We start from the raw sequence: 18,552 nt of genomic DNA, 5'->3' as shown, positions 1-18,552 counted from the left end.
GGCAGATCAAAGGGAATGAAAACATAGTGACTCAGTAAAGTTCCAAGTTTCAACATCTGCGGCATTTAGATATTTTATTACTGTTTGCCAAAACACTTGCGTGTGCCTCGGGAAAAGGTACCAACTACATACTGTCTTTTATGAATTTTGGGATTTTAGGGTACTACTGACAAATGAAGCATTAAAAAAAAAATACATTTCAGTGACATTTACAATATTATTGACAATGTAAAAAAATGAGACTAAAAAAATGGGAATCAAGTTTTTAAATTATTTTATGTATTTTACTTCATTGAATGTTTTATCGCATTTTGCCTAAAATATGCCTGCTGAATCCCTCTCTTCCTCATCTTTGAGATGCTTGGCAGTAACAGGGTCAGCAGATACTTTCTGGTTTACTTAAAAGAGTTATAAACCTCGAGTTCTTGGAAAAAACTGGCAATTTAAAAGCATAAAAAACAAACAAAAATGATCTAAATATATATTCTTTACAAAAGGCTACCTTTTCTAAAACCTGTGTGCACATAATTTATTACAGAGCTTAATAAATATTTTTCTATCTAACTATATTGTCTTGTGTTTAATTTCACTTTGACCATACACATTTAGCAATGTAGTTCTCACTGAGTTTGGCTTTGTTGAGTTAGAATTAATAGAAAATAACAAAGTACAAATAATAATTAAACTGTGGCTGTATAAAAAAGAACCACTGATTGTAAAACTTGAACCCAGCGGGTTTCCTATAGATGTGCTGCTGGTAATTTAACTTTGCTTTCCACTATTTTGGATCTAACCAAGTGTGCCATCATTTATTGTTTTTCCACTGTGCATCTAGCAGAAGCTTTTTATGTAACATCTTTTAGAGGAATTCTGCTGGAATAATTTCATGGCCACAAGGCAGAGTTCAAGCCTGCCAAACTAAGTGGAATGTTCATTATCTCGAAGCCTTCACAGTCAAAAATCCAAGTTTACAGTGGAGACTATGAATGTAATTGAGCAGCCCTTAGCACCAGTTAGCAAGAAACCAGATTGGCTTACTATATAATGTCACTGCTTATTCACATAGAATGTACAGTGACATCATGTTCCTGAAAAATAATTGATTTCCATAGAATGCACCACTTAGAATAAAAAAAGCTATTATAGCCAGAAAATTGAGAGGAAAAAAAAGACAAAAAGAGTCCAAAGTTACATCAAAATGTTTATTTTTGGATATAGACATTTAAAACATTCATCTCCAAGAACAGCTTCAATCAGGTATACAATAAGAAATAGACTTTAATTCCTAATACGGAAAAGGTAACTGAATAATTTTTAAATGCTGCTGTAGACACTAGTGTTAGAAAAAAAAAAAGTTTATAAATGAATTGTTTTGCACCAAAAAATATGCAAAGAAACTAGAAAATAGAAATCGTTTGCCATTTGTTTCTCTGGTTGCTGTTTAATATGGACCCAGTGACTGATTGTCTTCAGCACACATCTGATTTGGCCATTTTCTGCGTTTGGCTAATGTGATCCAAAATGTGGATCTAGATAGTGCTTTTCACTGGAGGATTGACAAACACGCTACATACATTAGTGAATCTTCACGCCACCTCAGTGAGGTAGGATAGACATATTATACAGAAATCGAGGCACAAAGAGGTAAGTGACTTGTCCAAAGTTCCCAACAGCACAGTCCCCAGAAGAGCAGGTAATTCTCCACACAGGACTTGTGTGCCAGAGGGCTGGACAGGGACACCCTCATCTGTAGCATTTAGTAAATACTTAGATAAAGCTGTAGGTGATCCTTTGAGTTTTCTTAGCATTTCTGTACCCTAAAGAAGGGAAAGTCTTTTGGGCAACTCTCCTACCCTTGGCTCTCAACTCTCCTACTAGTGTTCACTTACGAACTCCTTCACAACTTTCAAGACTGTAGCAAACAGCCTTAGATGGGGCCAGTCCTCTCACCTTAACACTTATAAGGAACCTATTTGGTAGTATTTTTGAGGTGTGTCCATTGAACAGACAGTGGTCAAAAGTGACGGGGTTGGGAAGGTGCCTATCAGGGCAGTGACTGCTTTTCTGATCACTTGGTTGAGGTGTCACCTCTGTCTTTACCAAGTATTGAGGAGCAAAAAGAATTTCATTCATCTAAGACAAATTTCATGTTTAACTCCTGATGTTACATACAGTATTGTTAAATGATTTTAAGGACTGTGTGATCAATGTTTTGCTTCCATTTGGAAAAAAAAAAAAAATTATATCCCAGATCAGGAATTTGGAGCACCAAGGGTAAAAGGTGCCACAAGAAAAGCTCGAGAGAGTTGCCAATTATGCTTTTTTACTTCTTCTGGTTTAATAAAGGAAAACACAGTGGTGTTAAAATTGGTCATGAGCAGCAAAAATTCAGGAATAAAAAATCAGCAATAAAAAGACTACAGTATAACTGGAAAGAGAATTCTTTAAAAAGAAAGGCATGAATAAAATGGGTATTTTTATTTCTGTCTCCTGTGAGGAATACTTTCAAAAAGTACATAGTAAGACTAAGATACCAAGTTATATACTAATATTTTCAGGCCGTGGGCCTTAATATATATATAATACTCCAGTGTGAACAGCAATTTCATGAAATGTAAAATGTATTTTTTTTTTAATCACACACAAGTATTTATAACCACAGGGTTCACTTGAAATCTAAAGCAAGGAGACACTAGTCTAGAAATGTAGGGTTGGAAGAGTGAACTACTATTCCACAGATAGTTCTGATCAAAGGTTTTAAACAGTATACATAAACTCCAAATGAGTTTTTTTCTTTTAAACAATACTCAACGTTTGCACTATCAAATACATTTAGTATGAAAAAAAGAAAAGGGAAAAAGACAAGAATATGTCAGAACAAAAATGGGTGAAATGCTCTTGCATTTAAAGAAAGCCCATATACTCTCCTTGCTTTAGAGCTCCTTGGTGAAATGGAGGCGAGTTTGATGGAGTGCAGTTGGTGACCACTGAAAAACACGAGCCCTTTCAACAATGTTGCAACACTGTTAGTTTTTGGTTTAAACACACACACACACTCACGAATGCTAAGTGTACACACTACCAAATTCTGTGGTCAGCTTTTCCAAGAACTACTGGGGAAAGTTTCAATGCTGCAAATCCTCGAGGTTGCCCTAACACCCCCACCTTGTTTCCAAATGACTCATTTCACATTTCGTGTTGAGCACTGGCAGTGTTCCTTTTCTGCAGAGGTGCAGTGTAGTCACAAGTGCTACCTAGCTGTAGTTTTCAAACAAAACCACTTACATTATTGTGCTTAAGTGGAGACTGTAGTTACAATACTGACACTTGCTTACTGGCCCTATATTCTCTGTAAACAAGGAGGCTGTTTGCAACAACCACTTCAGCTCTATTTACAGAAGGGTTCTCACAGGCACAATGTTTGGTCTGCTTTCTAAAAGCTGTGCATGTACCTTGGTCTCTTGACAATGCTCAAAGTGGAACCTATGTGCAAACTTAAAAAATCAACGACACAGAGTAGCTCAAGCTGTGATTGGGCTCCCAAGTCGTCTGAAGAACTTTGCCAGATTAAAAGCCAGGCCCCCGAGCGCTCACATCCACTTGCATTTCTTCTTTTCATCAAATAAGACTTTTACATGCAAGAGTTGTTTCTGAGCTTCTTCCAGCCCTCGTTCTCTTTCTAGTTTATTTAGAATCTGTTGACAATTAGAACAGTTATTTTAGATATTGTCACTTTATCATTAAAGTGGTTTGTTTGGGGTTTTTATTTATTTATTTATTTTTGCATTCCTGATGCTGTGAGCAGTAAAATCTGTATGAAACAGATGCCGACATTTTCTCCAATCATTTGCATACTCACTTTGGAAGTTGTTTTGCTAAGTCATTATCACAGGATCAACACCACTTTGGCTTAAAATAGAAGCTCATGAGAAATACCAACTATTTGCTTACAAATATGGGGCCAGACTTCAAGGCCCTGCTTTATGCATTATGTCACAGCCATTCCAAGCACAGCAAGCATTCCTGGACAGCCAACATGCAAGCAAGTATTTCTCCATCAATGCAGCAGGCAGGGGCATCCTGGTAAGAGACAAATACTTCCCTCCCCTCTTCCCTCCCATCGTGTGCAGTGTAGTCCCTCCTCTTCTTTCCCCTCCCCAGTGCTTCCCTTCTCACCCCTAGCCCCTGGAAAGAGGGATGCTTAACATGTTGAAGGAACTCATTGCCTCTACCCTACCTTAGCGTTTCACTTGATCTTCAAGTAGCAAATGGAATGGGTGAGCTATTCTCACCACTGACATGGATAGCCTGGCCCAGCATGACTGAGTGGGGGGAATCGGAAGGGGGGATTAACATATATTTGGAAACAGCGCATCTGATGAATGTGTCTGTGTGAATTCCCAAAGAAAAAAAAATCCAGATTTAGGAGAATTAATCATAAAGGAGTATGGTTTATTGAAATAGTTTTTAAGTCAGAAATATGTTGTAGTTATTCATATAGCTATTGAATACAGAATCTAGGTGGCTTAACGAGTTTAGCTCTCATTTTAGCAGACAATCCAGGACAAACTGGCCCCATTTAATAGGACCGCTGCTCATCACAGTTATTTTGGGTCAGTGTGGCTGTAGGCCACAGAAACTCAAAGGTAAGTTCAGGCTGGTCCAAAGGTGGGCAGCATGATAAAACTTGGGAGGGGCAGCCACGTGCAGGGTCTGGCTTGGTGCCAGGAACCCCCATCTCAGACAGCCTTCCTGGCCTCCCTCTCTGGTTCGGGATGCCAGAGCTGTCCGGAGACCCATAGAATGCTATATACCCATTCCTTGTGGTTGATTCATAGTTTGGTTTGTTTTTAATTGTTTAAAATCTTACCTCATCAAAATACTTTACGATGTATTTGTAGATTTCTGTCAAGGCCACTTCTTCATTAAATTCATTTTCGTGTTTCTTAAAGAAAGAAAGGCCTATTAAGAAATTCTGAATGTTTATTTTTAAAGATGTATCCAAATATAAGTTATGTCTGTTTTCTAATGATACCTTAGATTCCTGAGTTAAGAATTCTTCCATTTCTGAAGATGACAATGGAGGCAAATCCCTGATTGCTTTGTAGTAAGATTTTACTTCCTCTTTATAGGTTGGGATATCCTTGGCATAGAGAAGTTTATTAGTTGGTGCTTCCTGAAGGGGGAAAAAAAAAAGCAATCATGGCAGAAAGAGTAAAAAAGAGGAATCTATAATAGTACCAATTTATCCGAACCTCTGCCACCAGTACTATCTCCTGGTAACAAGGCTTCAGGCAGCAGGCCTTGATAAATGTTGTTGACTGAATGACTGACTGCCATCTATGTAGTTCTGGTGACTCACTGTTATTTTCAGGCAGATTAAATGCTAATATATTCTGCCTTCCTCTCATAAAAGAACTAAAATTATTATTTTTGGATGATTTTGAGTTACTGTAACAATGGAACTTATTTCAATCATAGTTCATCACTAATGGTTGTAAAAAGCCTGAATTAAAACATTTGCTCTCATCCTCACCCACCAGTGAATTTTGGCATTTATAAAAGACTTGATTGTAGGTCTGATTGAGCCCTTTATATAACCACGATACTGGTAACTAATTGGCAGTGCAGATTTTTCTGCTTGTCCCTTTTATTTCATTAGAATATAAAGATCTTTCAGTTTTCTCAAGGAAATACAAGGTCATTAGTATTGGTGACGGTGGTGTCTGATTTTGCCTAGATCTTCGGGGCAGTTTGAATGTTTTTATGTAATTATAACTGATAATACTGAAAATAAGTGAAAATTTTATTTTAAAAAATTATTTTTCACACAATTAAAAAAATTCTACTCAGGGAAGATAGGTGACATAATGATATGGTTCATGTCCCATGACAATTCAAAGAGTATCTGAAACTGAACCAGTGACTTGATGAATCATTCTAAAGGATGCCTAAAAAAAAAAACCAAACTCCAAACTCACTGCTGTTGAGTCGATTCTACTCATAGTGACCCCTCCTTGGGTTTCTGAGGTAGTATCTGTACTGAAGTAAATTGCCCGACCTTCCTTCCGAGGAGTGATTGGGTTGGTGGCTTTGAACCGCTAGCCTTTTGGTTAGCAGTCAAATGCATTAGGCACTATGCCACCAGAGATATTACTGAGATGTTTTCATTTGTCAGATTTAAGTGTGATCACTCATTCATTCATTCAATAAACATTCAGCCAGGCACTATGGAAGGCATTGGGTATAAAAAGATGAAAGGGACCAGTAACTAACCTTATGAAGCTTACAATCTAGTTGGGAAGACAAACTTACTCATTCCTTAGTATAAGTAATTACTTCTTCTTGTTATATGCCGTCAAGTCAGACCTGACTCATAGCGACCCTCCTTGGGTTTCCAAGGCAGTATCACTGTGGAAGTAGATTGCCCCATCTTCCTTCCGAGGAGTGGCTGGTGGGTTTGAACCGCCAGCCTTCTGGTTAGCAGTCAAGTGCCTTTAGGGACTATGCTACCAGAGCGCCTAAGTAATTACTAGGAGGGTATAAAGATAAAGACTATACCAGGGATCATAATTCTGCTACATGGTGTGATTTTAGGCAAGACTTGCAACCTCTCAGAATATCAATTTCCTTAACTATACAATGAGGGTAATAACTGCCTTATATGGTTCTTGTGAGATTAACTGAAATATACCAAGAATATAGCAATCAATAAACAACCATTTTTACTGTGAATAAATAAATGTTTAAGTGTCTTTAACTATGCTGGGTACTAAGAACAACTGTATTAGTCACATGAAGAAAGTGGTGTGGGAAATAGATGAGGAGAAGATCCCAAGTAGGTATAGACTGCTCTGAGCCTCGTAGCTTCTGGTACACATTTGGAAATCATGTTTGTTCAATGAATGAATTTTACTAGATGGAGTGGTGGTGAGACAGGAAGGAGATGAACAAGAGATGTGAAAACAAGATCACAGTGTAAAGTAGAGCTGTAGCACAGAGAATATATGCCAGAAAATGATGAGGTTGGAAGAAAAAATAGAGGGCTAATCAGGAAGGGCCAGGTGCCACTGGGAAGATTGTTGCCTGGTGGGTGATAGGAAGTGTTTAAAATTTTTTTAGCAGGGAACTCACAAGATCAGGCTTATGTTTTAGAAAGATCACTTGAGACACAGTGAAAAGGAAAAGTTTGGGAGATGGGGTGGACAACAGACAACAGATAGTGGTGAGGAAGCAATTATTACTCCAGCAGAGAAGGGATGACAAGATAAGGCACAGGAATGAAAAGAACACAAGACATTTTGGAGGCAGGAGTGAGTGGTAACCAACTGAGTGAGGAGACAGGTTGGGGGAAAGAAAGGAGGAAGAAGACAGTCAAAGTCCAAGGATTCCTCCACCTTGAGAGACGCGGCAATGCTTGGAAACACAAAAGTAAAAGCAGATTTATTCTGTAGGATAGTGGCAATGGAGAATTTAGATTCAGACTAGTAGTCTGAGGTGCTTATGAACAACAATCACTGTTCATCCCAGGCACTTTTCACATCTCCTACCAAAGAGCCACAGTTCCATGTTAAAAGATTTTCTGAAATGCATTAGGTGCAGATATTACTCAGTTCAGTGTATTGTGGAGTGCCCACAGAAGACTAAAACACCTCCTTCAAAGTTTGCTCTGTATTTTTCTCTTGCTTTGCTTGCTTGGGGCTTTTGATCAACCAAGAAAACCATCACACCAAACCAAACTCACTGCCATTGAGTTGATTCAACTCATAGTGACGCCTCCTGGGGTTTCCAAGGCTGTGTCTCTACGGAAGGAGATTGCCCCATCTTCCTTCCAAGGAGTGGCTGGTGGGTTTGAACCACCAGCCTTCTGGGTAGCAGTCAAATGCCTCAGGCACTATGCCACTGCAGCTCCCAAGAAAACCACAGGAAAACAATATTCATGTTTTGATTATAAACTGGCAAACCAGTAGTGATATAAATCTCAGGCAAGATTTTCATCCCCATAAGTGATTTGTCATATTCAAATAGAGACTCTCTTATGTATGTTCAGATGGACCTAATTTGGGCAAATTTCAATAATGTCACACACTGGGCTAATGTTTTATCAGTGTCTGTAACCTGTTTTCTCTAGGAAACAAAGCAATTTTTCCACAGGCAGAGTTCTGCAATAGGGTAAGGCTAGTAATCTAATATTTCAGCTTTCACTTTAAAAAACACTACATTAAAAATAGAAATAAATGAGACAGATTTTGGAGTAAAGTGAATTACAGTGACCATCACTGGCTACTTTTCAGCTGGTGTGGTTTAGGCCAATCGTTTATTATTTTTGACAGAGTAGAAAATGTTTACAAGAAAGAGTGCTTCAAATTCACAGGAGGACGAACAAGAAGTACCACAGCGGAGCCTACCTTCCCGAGTTGCTGCTCTGTGAGAGAAAATGCATCCATGAACGCCTGGGCAATCACTGACAAACAGCCGTCTATGTGCGGCGTCTTCTTAATGTCAAAGACAAACTGAGGGTTCTTCAGGATGTTTACCCAGAAGCGAAGAGGAAGGCTGTTCAAAAGGAGAGAGAAATCTCTTTCAAACAGGGCCATTCATATGCTCATCACAATTTGTAAATGGGCATTTTGTATCCCTGTAATCAAAGTATACAAGTCTGCTTTGGCAAACATACCAAGCAACAGATGGCATTATCACTGAGAGAGAACTAGAAAGGGTTAAAATGACAGGGCTACTGAGAGGAAGGACTAGAGGAGGAGAAGGATGAAAATGGATGAGAATTTTCTCCAGATAGTTCTTGATCATATTAGATGGTGTTACCAATGAGAACATCTCATACTCAGATCTCTAGATTCTGACCTCTCCTCACTCCCTCTAAGTGCTACACGCTGGTCCAAGCTACCGCCATATCTCACCTGGGTTATAATCCCCAGCTACTGAGAGTTTATGCTCTACACAACTACCAGTGATCCTTTTAATGTGGAATCAGGTCACATCTCTCCTCTGCTCAAAATCCTCTATGGCTTTCCATCTCCTCACAGGAGAAAGCCCTACGTGGTCTGGGCCCGTGCCCTCATCTACTACTTTCCACCTCACTCATTCCAACTAAATCGGCCTCCTCGCTGTTCTCCAAGCATGTCAAGCCAGCTCCTGCCCCAGGACTTTTGCTCCTGTTGTCTGTCTGCTGAAACTCTCTTGCCTAAGAGTTTCATAGGTTGTCCTCACTTCTCATCGCTTTCAAAACTTGACTCAAATGTCATCATCCCAGTGAGGCCTTCTCTAATCAGTCTATCCTGACACTCTTTATTCTCCTTTCCCATTTCCTCCACTGCACTCATAACCTCGTATACTATACTTGATCTATTTTATTTAGAGTCTGTCTTTACCCATTAAAATGTAAGCTCCATGAGGACATGGATTTTTGACTGTGTTAAAAATATATATCCAGCAGCCCCTGGGTGATGCAAATAGTTAACACACTCAGGTGCTAATCGAAAGGTTAGAAGTGCAAGTCCCTCCAGAGGTATCCTGGAAAAAAGGCCTGGCAATCTATTTTTTGAAAAACCAGCCATTGAAAATCCTAGGGAACTGAGTTCTACTCTGACACACATGGGGTCACCATGAGTTGGAAGTGACTCAAAAGAAACTGGTTTATATCTCCAGCACCTATAACAGTGCTTGGCATATAGTAGGTACTCAAATAAATATTTAAATATGAACTTGAGAAGTGTCAAAGTCCAACTCTGGCCCCACCATATATGGCTGCTCCATCAACAGCCTAAAGGCACTTTCATCTCTATTGTCATGGCTGCTGCCCTTGCTCAGATGTCACTGCATTCATGGTGCAGTGGTGGGCTGCAGCACCCATACCTGGTGTGGGAGTAACCTGGCATGGGAATACAAGGCTAGAACACAGGAAGGGAGTAAACAACAGCAGAAAGTTGGGCTACACGTGGATTAAATGGGAGAAACTCAGGCCTAGGCTCTGAAACTTCAGCTTTTCATACTTACTTAAAATGGTCTGGGGCAAACCTCAATGCTTAGAAGGTCTTGAGCTTGCACTGAGAAGTTGTACATCATAACTCTGAGTCTTACTCAGCTCATGTACAAAGTATATCGAATAAAGGTAATGAGCTATGTCTCTTTATTGCAGACATTTAGAATAAATCTGGATGTCTTGCCTCTGCTTGAGATAAAATGTTAACAAAGAAAACAAAACAAACCTTGGGTTAACTCTCATGGTATCTAAGCACTATCTTTGATAAGGCTGAAGCAGACATTTCTATACAGAATCAGAGTATAAGCAAACAGAGCTCCTGAAAGGAAGGGAGTGAGCCCAAACAAAGATTTGGAATAGGCCTGGTGGTGCAGTGCCTAAGGCATATGACTGCTAACCAGAAGGCTGGCGGTTCAAACCCACCATCCACTCCTCAGAAGGAAGGTTGGGCAATCTACTTCTGTAGTGATACTCCTCAGAAACCCAAGGAGGGGTCACTATGAATCAAAATCGACTCGACAGCAGTGAGTTTGGTTGTTTTTGGTTTGTGGATTAAAGAAATTCAGAAGTGGACTCTGAAACTTCTGCTTTTAATACTTAATTAAAATGGTCTGGCTAGACAACACTTCAACTAAAGAACTAGTGTTGCCTGACTTGCAAAGCATATATTAAATAAACTTCAAATCAATTAAAAAAAAAAAAAAAGTCTGGCTAACCCCCTACTTGAGCGTGCAGTGGGAAGACAGTTTGGAAATTGCAAAGTGACTGATCCTTTAGGAACAAATAAAAAGGTCCTGTCCAATGAAAACATTGTATGATAATTCCACAAAATACTCATTTCCCATCCTTCTGGTCAAGCTAAATTTGCATTAACATTTTAGGTAATCTTCTTCATGCATTAAAGATAACAGATTTTGTTTATCTAATCCTGAAGAATAGATTTCTCAGCATTGAAGTGGTTTTATTTATTGTTTAAAAATAGCAACAGAGCAAGAAACTATTTTGACATGCTCGCTTACCAAGCCCAAAGATTCTGATGTAGGGATAAAGAATCTTCCTATCTTTGCCCTCAATTTTAGTTAATATTCTGTCCCAGATTCTTGAAAACAGTCAATAATCGCCTACATTCCCACCTGTTTGTTTTCCAAATATGTACAACATCAGGATCTGTGATTTTTTTATTTTCAGCCTGGGCATCCAAAAAGTCAAAAAAGTATTTTATAGCAAATGGGGCTCTGCTATTGGGTAAACTCCAGATGCTTCTAAAAAGTTTTTCAAGCACAGAATGAATTGCCACCTGAAAGAGAACATCCGATTCGTGAGATTTTAATATATATATATATGGTAGCAGTTTTGAAAACGTGACAGAAAATGAGATCCAAGTTTAGCGACTATAACATGCAAAACAGAGAAAAGCAAAAGAGAAGATAAATAAAATTGTCAAATGAGGCCAACACTCACAGTATGGGACAAAGGTCCTGAAAATCCATGCCCAGGTTTAAATTTGGTTCATAAGCTTCTTGCTGATAACAACATTGTTTAGTCAACAGGGAGGATATCTTAGAAATCTCTAGCAGATGAAATGTCAGTTGTAGGGCTGTATATATAAACCAAGGAGCCATGGATGTTTGGCTTTGATTAGTTATGTTCAACCTAGAAAAACTCCAGTGATGCTGCCCTGTTCTCGGAATTTTTTCTGCTGCATATATTTCCATCATGGGGTTTTGTTGTGTCCTTTCCAAAGCATTTGAGTGTTTTACAAAAACCAAATAGGCAGAGCTCTGTGAGACAGCTGAGAAAATCAAGAGGCTCTGGCTGTCCTTTGCTCACTAAACAAATCTACTAAACTCTAAGCGGATTCTCTGCTGTAATCTGAAGAAGCATGTCCATCAAGTTACTGGGGCCAGGGGTAGATAATAGCATTTACATTGCTAGTCATTTCAGAAAAAAAAAGAAAAAGGACCACCAGAGATTTCTGTTAATCCTCCCAAAAGCCAGATAATGAAAAATTGGCTCCTGATTTGGCATTCCACTGGCTTTCACATCCGACACTTTTATATATGAATAGAATTCTTAATTTTAAAATGAAAAAAATAGAAATCTATAAGATTTAGTAGGTTTACAGTCACTGACCCCCCTCCCTCCTTCATTTTATTTGCAATTCAAAGAGAGAATTTCACTGCTCATAGATAGTAACAAGTAAACAAAAAGGAATAATTACGCTGTCAACCTAAAAAATAACAATAGTGAAATGGTGGATAAAGGGACTGGGAACAATATTAAAGCCCTGATTGAAGATGTTACAGTGGAAATTTATAAAGTGCTGTTATCTTTGCAGTTTATAAAAAAGAAAGAAAGGGGTAGGAAGTGTTTACAATTTAAACTTTCATTTTGCTTTGCTGGGAGGCACAAGGGATTTGTAGCATTTTCACACTTCAGTGGAAATTAAGTCAAACACATCATACACCCCCAAGGCAGCCGTAAAAGCGCCCCCAGAACAGTAAGTGTACCTTAGTCGACAGCAGCTTTGTCAGATACATTTCTTTTACTTTGAACTTGTGCTTCCCTCGATGTCTTTTTCCTTGCACATCTTGGAATGCTTCTGAATCTGGTAAAATCTAAAGGGAAGACAGTAGAAGCGTTACCCGAGGAGACCATTCATGCTACAGAAGGCATGCAATTCAGCAAGGAGCACAAGGAAGCCTTAACTCACCAAATGGCAGTGGTCGTCTGAGTATTCCACCTCTGAATGCCAGGAGACAGGGAGAAAGAACAATCCATTAACGAAACAACCACGGGCTAACTGGCCATTTCATAAAATGCCCCATTTGTGGTATAAACTGAAAAGGTTATGTTGGCTCTTCATAACTACATTTTTTACCTGCTGTTGCATCTTACAATCTTATGAAACATGAGGAGATATTGTGGACCAGAGATTAGAATCGGAAGCATGTTCCCTGTCCATGGAAGTGTTAAAAAAAGAGGCTCAGATTTGGTGAGGATGGGGTAGAAGAGGTTCAAGTCTCACTCACTCAACAAATATTTACGCACCTACTACGTGCAAAGGGTTACCAGGAACACAGCAATGACTTTAAAAAAATCCAGTTGGGTTGTCCTGTTGGGTCAGTGGTGGCTCAATGGTAGAATTGTTGCCTTCCATGCAGAAGACGCAGGTTTGATTCCTGGCCAGTGCACCTCATCTCAGCCACCACCTGTCTGCCATCTGTCGGTGGAGGCTTGCCTATTGTTATGATGCTGAATAGGTTTCAGCAGTTTCCAGCCGAAGACAGACTAGCAAGAAAGGCCTGATGATCTACTTCTGAAAATCAGTCAATGAAAACTCTATAGATCCCAATGGTCTGTCCTGCAACCGGTCGGTCCTGCAACCGGTCGGTCATTGGAGATGGCGTAGGACTACACAGTGTTTCCATTGTGCATGGGGTCATCACGAGTCAGGGGCCGACTCCAGGACAAGCTAACAAAAATCAACAGTTCCTGCCCTAATGGAATTTACATTCTAGCCAATGAGACTGTGGCTGTGTGTAAGAAGGAAGCTGTTGATGAAAGGGCCAGGACCCTTCAGAGGGCTGAGGACTGATTTTCTTGGCTGGAGTATTATTTCTCTGGAAAACAAACCTGAAACAGGACAGGTATTTTCTCAAGGCCTTGTCACAGACGGTTGTTGTGCCCCTAAGCCTATCAGGGAGATGTGTTTAGAGACTGGGCCTCTTGACTTTCCCATAAAAGCTCCTTCTTTGTCTGGAACGGGAGCTGGAGCTCTGGTGGCGTAGTGCTTAAGGCATTTGACTGCCAACCTTCTAGCACTCCTGGAAGGTAGGTTGGGGTATCTACTTCCGTAATGATACCATCTCAGAAACCCAAGGAGGGGTCGCTATGAGTCAGATCCGACTCCATGGCAGTGGGTTTGGTTTTTTTACGGTTTTTTGTCTGGACTCGGAGGTGGTGCCAAGGCTGATGAGTTCAGCTGCTAACCAAGTGGCTGGGGGTTCGAGTCCACCCACAGATGCCTCGGAGGAAAGGCCTGGAGATCTACTTCTGAAGAAATCAGCCACTGAAAACCCTGTGGAGTGCAGTTCTAGTCTGACACACACATGGGATTGCCATGATTCAGAACTGACTCTGGGCAACTGGCTTTCTGCATTTAGTTTATCCCTCCCCACAGTCTGGGAAGTATACAACTGCTATAGTGAGACATGGGCAGTCACATGACTTCCTAAATGGGTTATCTTGTTTGTTCAGCGCTTGCAGGGCCCTGTGATTTATCTGCAAGCTTCCCTCTCAGTTTGCCAAGGGGATCCCATCTGTTAGCCCCCATCCTACCGAGGAGTTGGACAAGAGCTACAAGGGCTGTGCTTCTGCCCTGAGTTTAGGACTGCTCAGAGGTAGCAGCATCTTGAGTGCTGAGCAGTCCCCACCAACCGCTGTAACACTGCCCTTTTCTTCTCGCAGGGCTCCCAGTCTCAGCACCAGAAACAATCAAAATGGCTCTTCTCGACTTTCAGAGAATTACATAGCAACAACGCAATCTCACCTTTGCAGCAATACATCTCGGAGAGGCAAAAGGCGATAATTTATAAAGCTGAGTGAGAACAAAAGGTTAACATATTATATTGGTTACCTGAAGTAAAATTTGATATCTTCTTAAATACTTTTATAGTGGATCCATTTGATATCTGAAAGCAAAGATAAAAAATATATGAGTTTTCAAAATTTAATGTATTTCTCAGCTGCACCCAGGAATTAGATGGCTGAATGGATCACACATTCTCTCACTCACAGAATCAAATATTTATCAAGAATTACTAAGTTCCAGGTATTATGCTGCAGGCTGGGCTATACCGATGAGACATTGTCTCTGTCCTCAATGTGCTCATGGTCCAGGGAAAGAGAGAGACAAGGCAACAAGAGGCAGCACTGAGGTGAACACTGAGAAGGTGGCAGCCCAGGATGTCTTGGGATCAAAGGCAGGCAGGCCAGCCCTGGATGAAAGGAAGACTAGGCTGTATTAAGATATACCTCAACTTCTCAGAGGTCAAGAGAGGCCTGGGCCAATTTCATTTTTTGAGGTCCTTACTGCTAATCAGAAGGCTGGTGGTTCAAACCCACCAGCCACTCCTCGGAAGGAAGGTTGGGCAATCTACTTCCATAGTGATACTGCCTCAGAAACCCAAGGAGGGGTCACTATGAGTTGGGTCCGACTCGACGGCAAACAACAACAACAACTGTGTTCGGGGAGTTCCTGGGTGGTGCAAATAGTTAACACCCTCAGGTTTAACAGAAAGATTGGATGATTAAGCCTTCTCAGAGGAGCTTCAGAAGAGAAGCCTGGTGACCCACTTCTGAAAAACAAAGCCACTGAAAACTCCATGGTGTACAGCTCTGCTCTGACACACTTGGGGTCATTATCAGTCAGGAGTCAACTCCATGGCAACTGGTTTACCATATTAGGATATAGAGAAATGCAGAGACAGGTATTCCAAAACTATGGTATAGAAAGCTGGCATGTACCTTATGACAAAGCAATTTCACATTGAGGAATATACCCAATAGAAATAGGTATGTGTCCTGATAGTATAAAATAGTTCTACTTGTTATTTCCACACACCCAAATGTCCATCAGTGTTAGAATGAATAGATAATTTGGGGTGTATTCATACAACAGAATGTTATAAAGCAGTGAAAATGAACATACTTCTGCTACATGCAACATGGATGAACCTCACAATCATTATGTTAAGCAAAAGAAGCCAGATACAAAAGAATGCATACGGTATGGTTCCTTTACATAAAGTTTTTTGGGAAAAAAGTCAAATGTGCATACTTGTGTGTGCTACATACATATCCGCATATATAACAAATCACATGGGGTCACAGTTATGGAGGCTTCCCAGATATAGCCAAACAACTCGTAGCATTGGTTGACTGGCTCAAGGGCCTTAGGACCATAGTCTTGGGGGCAACTTAGTCAACCAGCATAACATAGTTCACAAAGATAACGTGCTACAGGTGAGCTAGGTGAATAATATCTTGAGGACGGTCATCTAAGACACAACAACTGGTCTCTCCTCATACAGAGAAAAAGAGAAAGATGGAAATCAAAGATTCAAAGAAGAAACCAATCCATGGTTGGTTAGCCCACACGAACTACAAGCTCTTCAAAAATCTGAGAGCAGAACTAGATGGTGCCCAGTTACCAATACCAACTATTCTGACCAGGGACAAGACAGAAGGTCCCAGATAAAATGGAAGAAGAACGTAGGATAAAATTCAAATTACTTAAAAAGGCCAGAGCTACTGGACTGAAAGAGACTAGAGGAACCCCTGAGACCATCACCTGAAGAAAGCCTTTGAACATGGAACTGAAACTACCTCTACAGGTCACCCTTCAGCCAAATAATAGATTAGCTTACAAAATAAAAAGTATCACCTGTAGCAATGTGTTTCCTCACACAATGAGCTACACGAGACCAGTCAACATTTACCCAAAAACAAAGGTTAGAAGGCAAGGAGGGAAGGGAAGCTAGATCATGGCAAACAAAGAAACCAAATGGAAATAATGACAATGCTGACACTTTGCAAAACCTGTAACCAATGGCATGGAATAATTTGTATAAAAATTGTTAAAGGGTAACCTAATTATTTATGTAAACTTTCACCTAAAATACAATAAAATATTATTTAAAAAATAAATAAACTATTGGAGCTCTGGTAGCGTAGTGCCTCAGGCACTTGACTGGTAACCAGAAGGCTGGTGGGGAAGGCTGATGGTTCAAACCCACCAGCCACTCCTCAGAAGGAAAGTTGGGCAATCTACTTCTATAGTGATACTGCCTTGGAAACCCAAGGAGGTGTTGCTATGTTGGGTCCGACTCGACGGCACATAACAGCAACAACATGATGTTTGGGGAAGAGAGTGGGGTAGGGATTGAGAACAGTCTAGAAGGGGCTTATTATTATTATTTTTATTGTAATTTGGGTGAAAGTTTACAAAGCAGATGCGTTTTCCATACAGCAGTTCATACACATTTTGTTTCATGACATTGACTGCAACTGAGGCAGCTTCTAAGGTGCTGGTTCTACTCTATTACTTGGTCTGGGTGGCAATTACAGGATATGCTCATTTTGTGATAATTCATCCAATAGCACACTTATAATTTGTTTTATTTCTGTGCATATATCTTATTTTTTTTTAAAAAAACTAACAAAAACATAAAAATTATAGATACTATATATTTGTTTATATCTTATTTTTTTAAAAAAAAACTAACAAAAACATAAAAATTATAGATACTATATATTTGTTTATAAAACCTTTTTTTTTAAATTTAAATATAACATATAGGAAAGAGCTTAAAGTTCACTAATCTCAAGTATGGGAGCTCTGGTAGCATAGTGGCTAAGACACTTGCCTGCTAACCAGACGGCTGGCGGTTCAAACCCACCAGCCACTCCTCGGAAGGAAGGTTGGGCAATCCTACTTCCGTAGTGATACTGCCTCAGAAACCCAAGGAGGGGTCGCTATGAGTCGGGGCCGACTCGACGGCACATAACAACAACAACAACAACAATCTCAAGTATGCTGCTCAATGAATGTGCGCCTATACATTTACCTGTGTAGCCACAACCCAGATCAAGATACAAAATATTTTGAGGTCCCTAGAAGTTGCCCCATGCTCCCTCCTGGTTAAGAACCACCTCATCTCCATCTAGAGGAAACCACTTTTCTAACTTCCATCATTACCGATTACTCATGTCAGTCCTTGCATTTCATATCAATGGAAGCATACCGTAGGCACTCTTTTACATCTAGCTTCTTAGAGTCTGTGATGTTCATTTATTTGTTGAGGCTACCAGATTGTTCTTTTTTCCTTACTCTGGTCCATTGTATGAATACACCACAAAAAAATCACCATACAATAAAAATACATAAATATTAATACATGCTACAACATGGATGAACCTCAAAAACATCACGCTAAGCGAAAGAAGCCAGTCACAAAAGGCCACATATCATACAATCTCATTTATGTGAACGTCCAGAGCAGGCAAATTTCTCCAGACAGGAAGTAGATTACTGGTTACCTAAAGCAGGCGTTGAGGAAACGGAGAGGGCCTGCCAATGCGTATGGGATGATGACAGTGCTCTGACGTTAGAGGGCAGCGGTGGTTCCACAACTCTGAGTTCACTGAAAACCACTGAACTGCACACTTTGAATGGGTGACTTTAATGATAACAAATGATTTTAAAACCAAAAGGTGTTTAAAAATTGTCATAGATTTTAAATGTATACTTTTGAAAAATAAACGCTTTTACCACACTCACACAATGCAATCAATGCCTTTGTATAGCTTCTTGTGGAGACAGGGTTAAAAGCTCTCACCTGAGGCCTTTTGGGAATGTGAAGCCCAAGGCCAAATGGAGCTCAGTACCCTCTCCCCACACCCTGATAAAAACCAGTTGCTGTCGAGTTGATCTGACTCATGGCGAGTGTGTCAGGGTAAAACTGTGCTCCGCAGGGTTTTCAGCAGCC

The 18,552-nt window shown here is 40.1% G+C and overlaps 1 protein-coding gene across 1 annotated transcript in view; it reads right to left on the bottom strand.

Annotated features, from left to right (window-relative positions):
* Nucleotides 1-3,590: 3,590 nt before the first annotated feature.
* Nucleotides 3,591-18,552, bottom strand: part of PLXNC1 (plexin C1) — a gene marked incomplete at its 5' end in the record, with an annotated part of 198,296 nt that continues 183,334 nt past the window's right edge. The window contains 8 exons of the mRNA XM_007946147.1: nucleotides 3,591-3,695; nucleotides 4,871-4,945; nucleotides 5,036-5,176; nucleotides 8,409-8,556; nucleotides 11,134-11,297; nucleotides 12,511-12,618; nucleotides 12,714-12,745; nucleotides 14,640-14,694. Coding sequence (XP_007944338.1) covers nucleotides 3,591-3,695; nucleotides 4,871-4,945; nucleotides 5,036-5,176; nucleotides 8,409-8,556; nucleotides 11,134-11,297; nucleotides 12,511-12,618; nucleotides 12,714-12,745; nucleotides 14,640-14,694 — 828 coding nt within the window. The remainder of the gene's footprint in view (nucleotides 3,696-4,870; nucleotides 4,946-5,035; nucleotides 5,177-8,408; nucleotides 8,557-11,133; nucleotides 11,298-12,510; nucleotides 12,619-12,713; nucleotides 12,746-14,639; nucleotides 14,695-18,552) is intronic.

Source organism: Orycteropus afer, unplaced genomic scaffold (genome assembly GCF_000298275.1).
Source record: "Orycteropus afer afer isolate SDZICR_OR568_19922 unplaced genomic scaffold, OryAfe1.0 scaffold00151, whole genome shotgun sequence".
NCBI classification, from domain to species: Eukaryota; Metazoa; Chordata; class Mammalia; order Tubulidentata; family Orycteropodidae; genus Orycteropus; species Orycteropus afer.
This window is presented reverse-complemented; position numbering and strand designations above follow the sequence as displayed.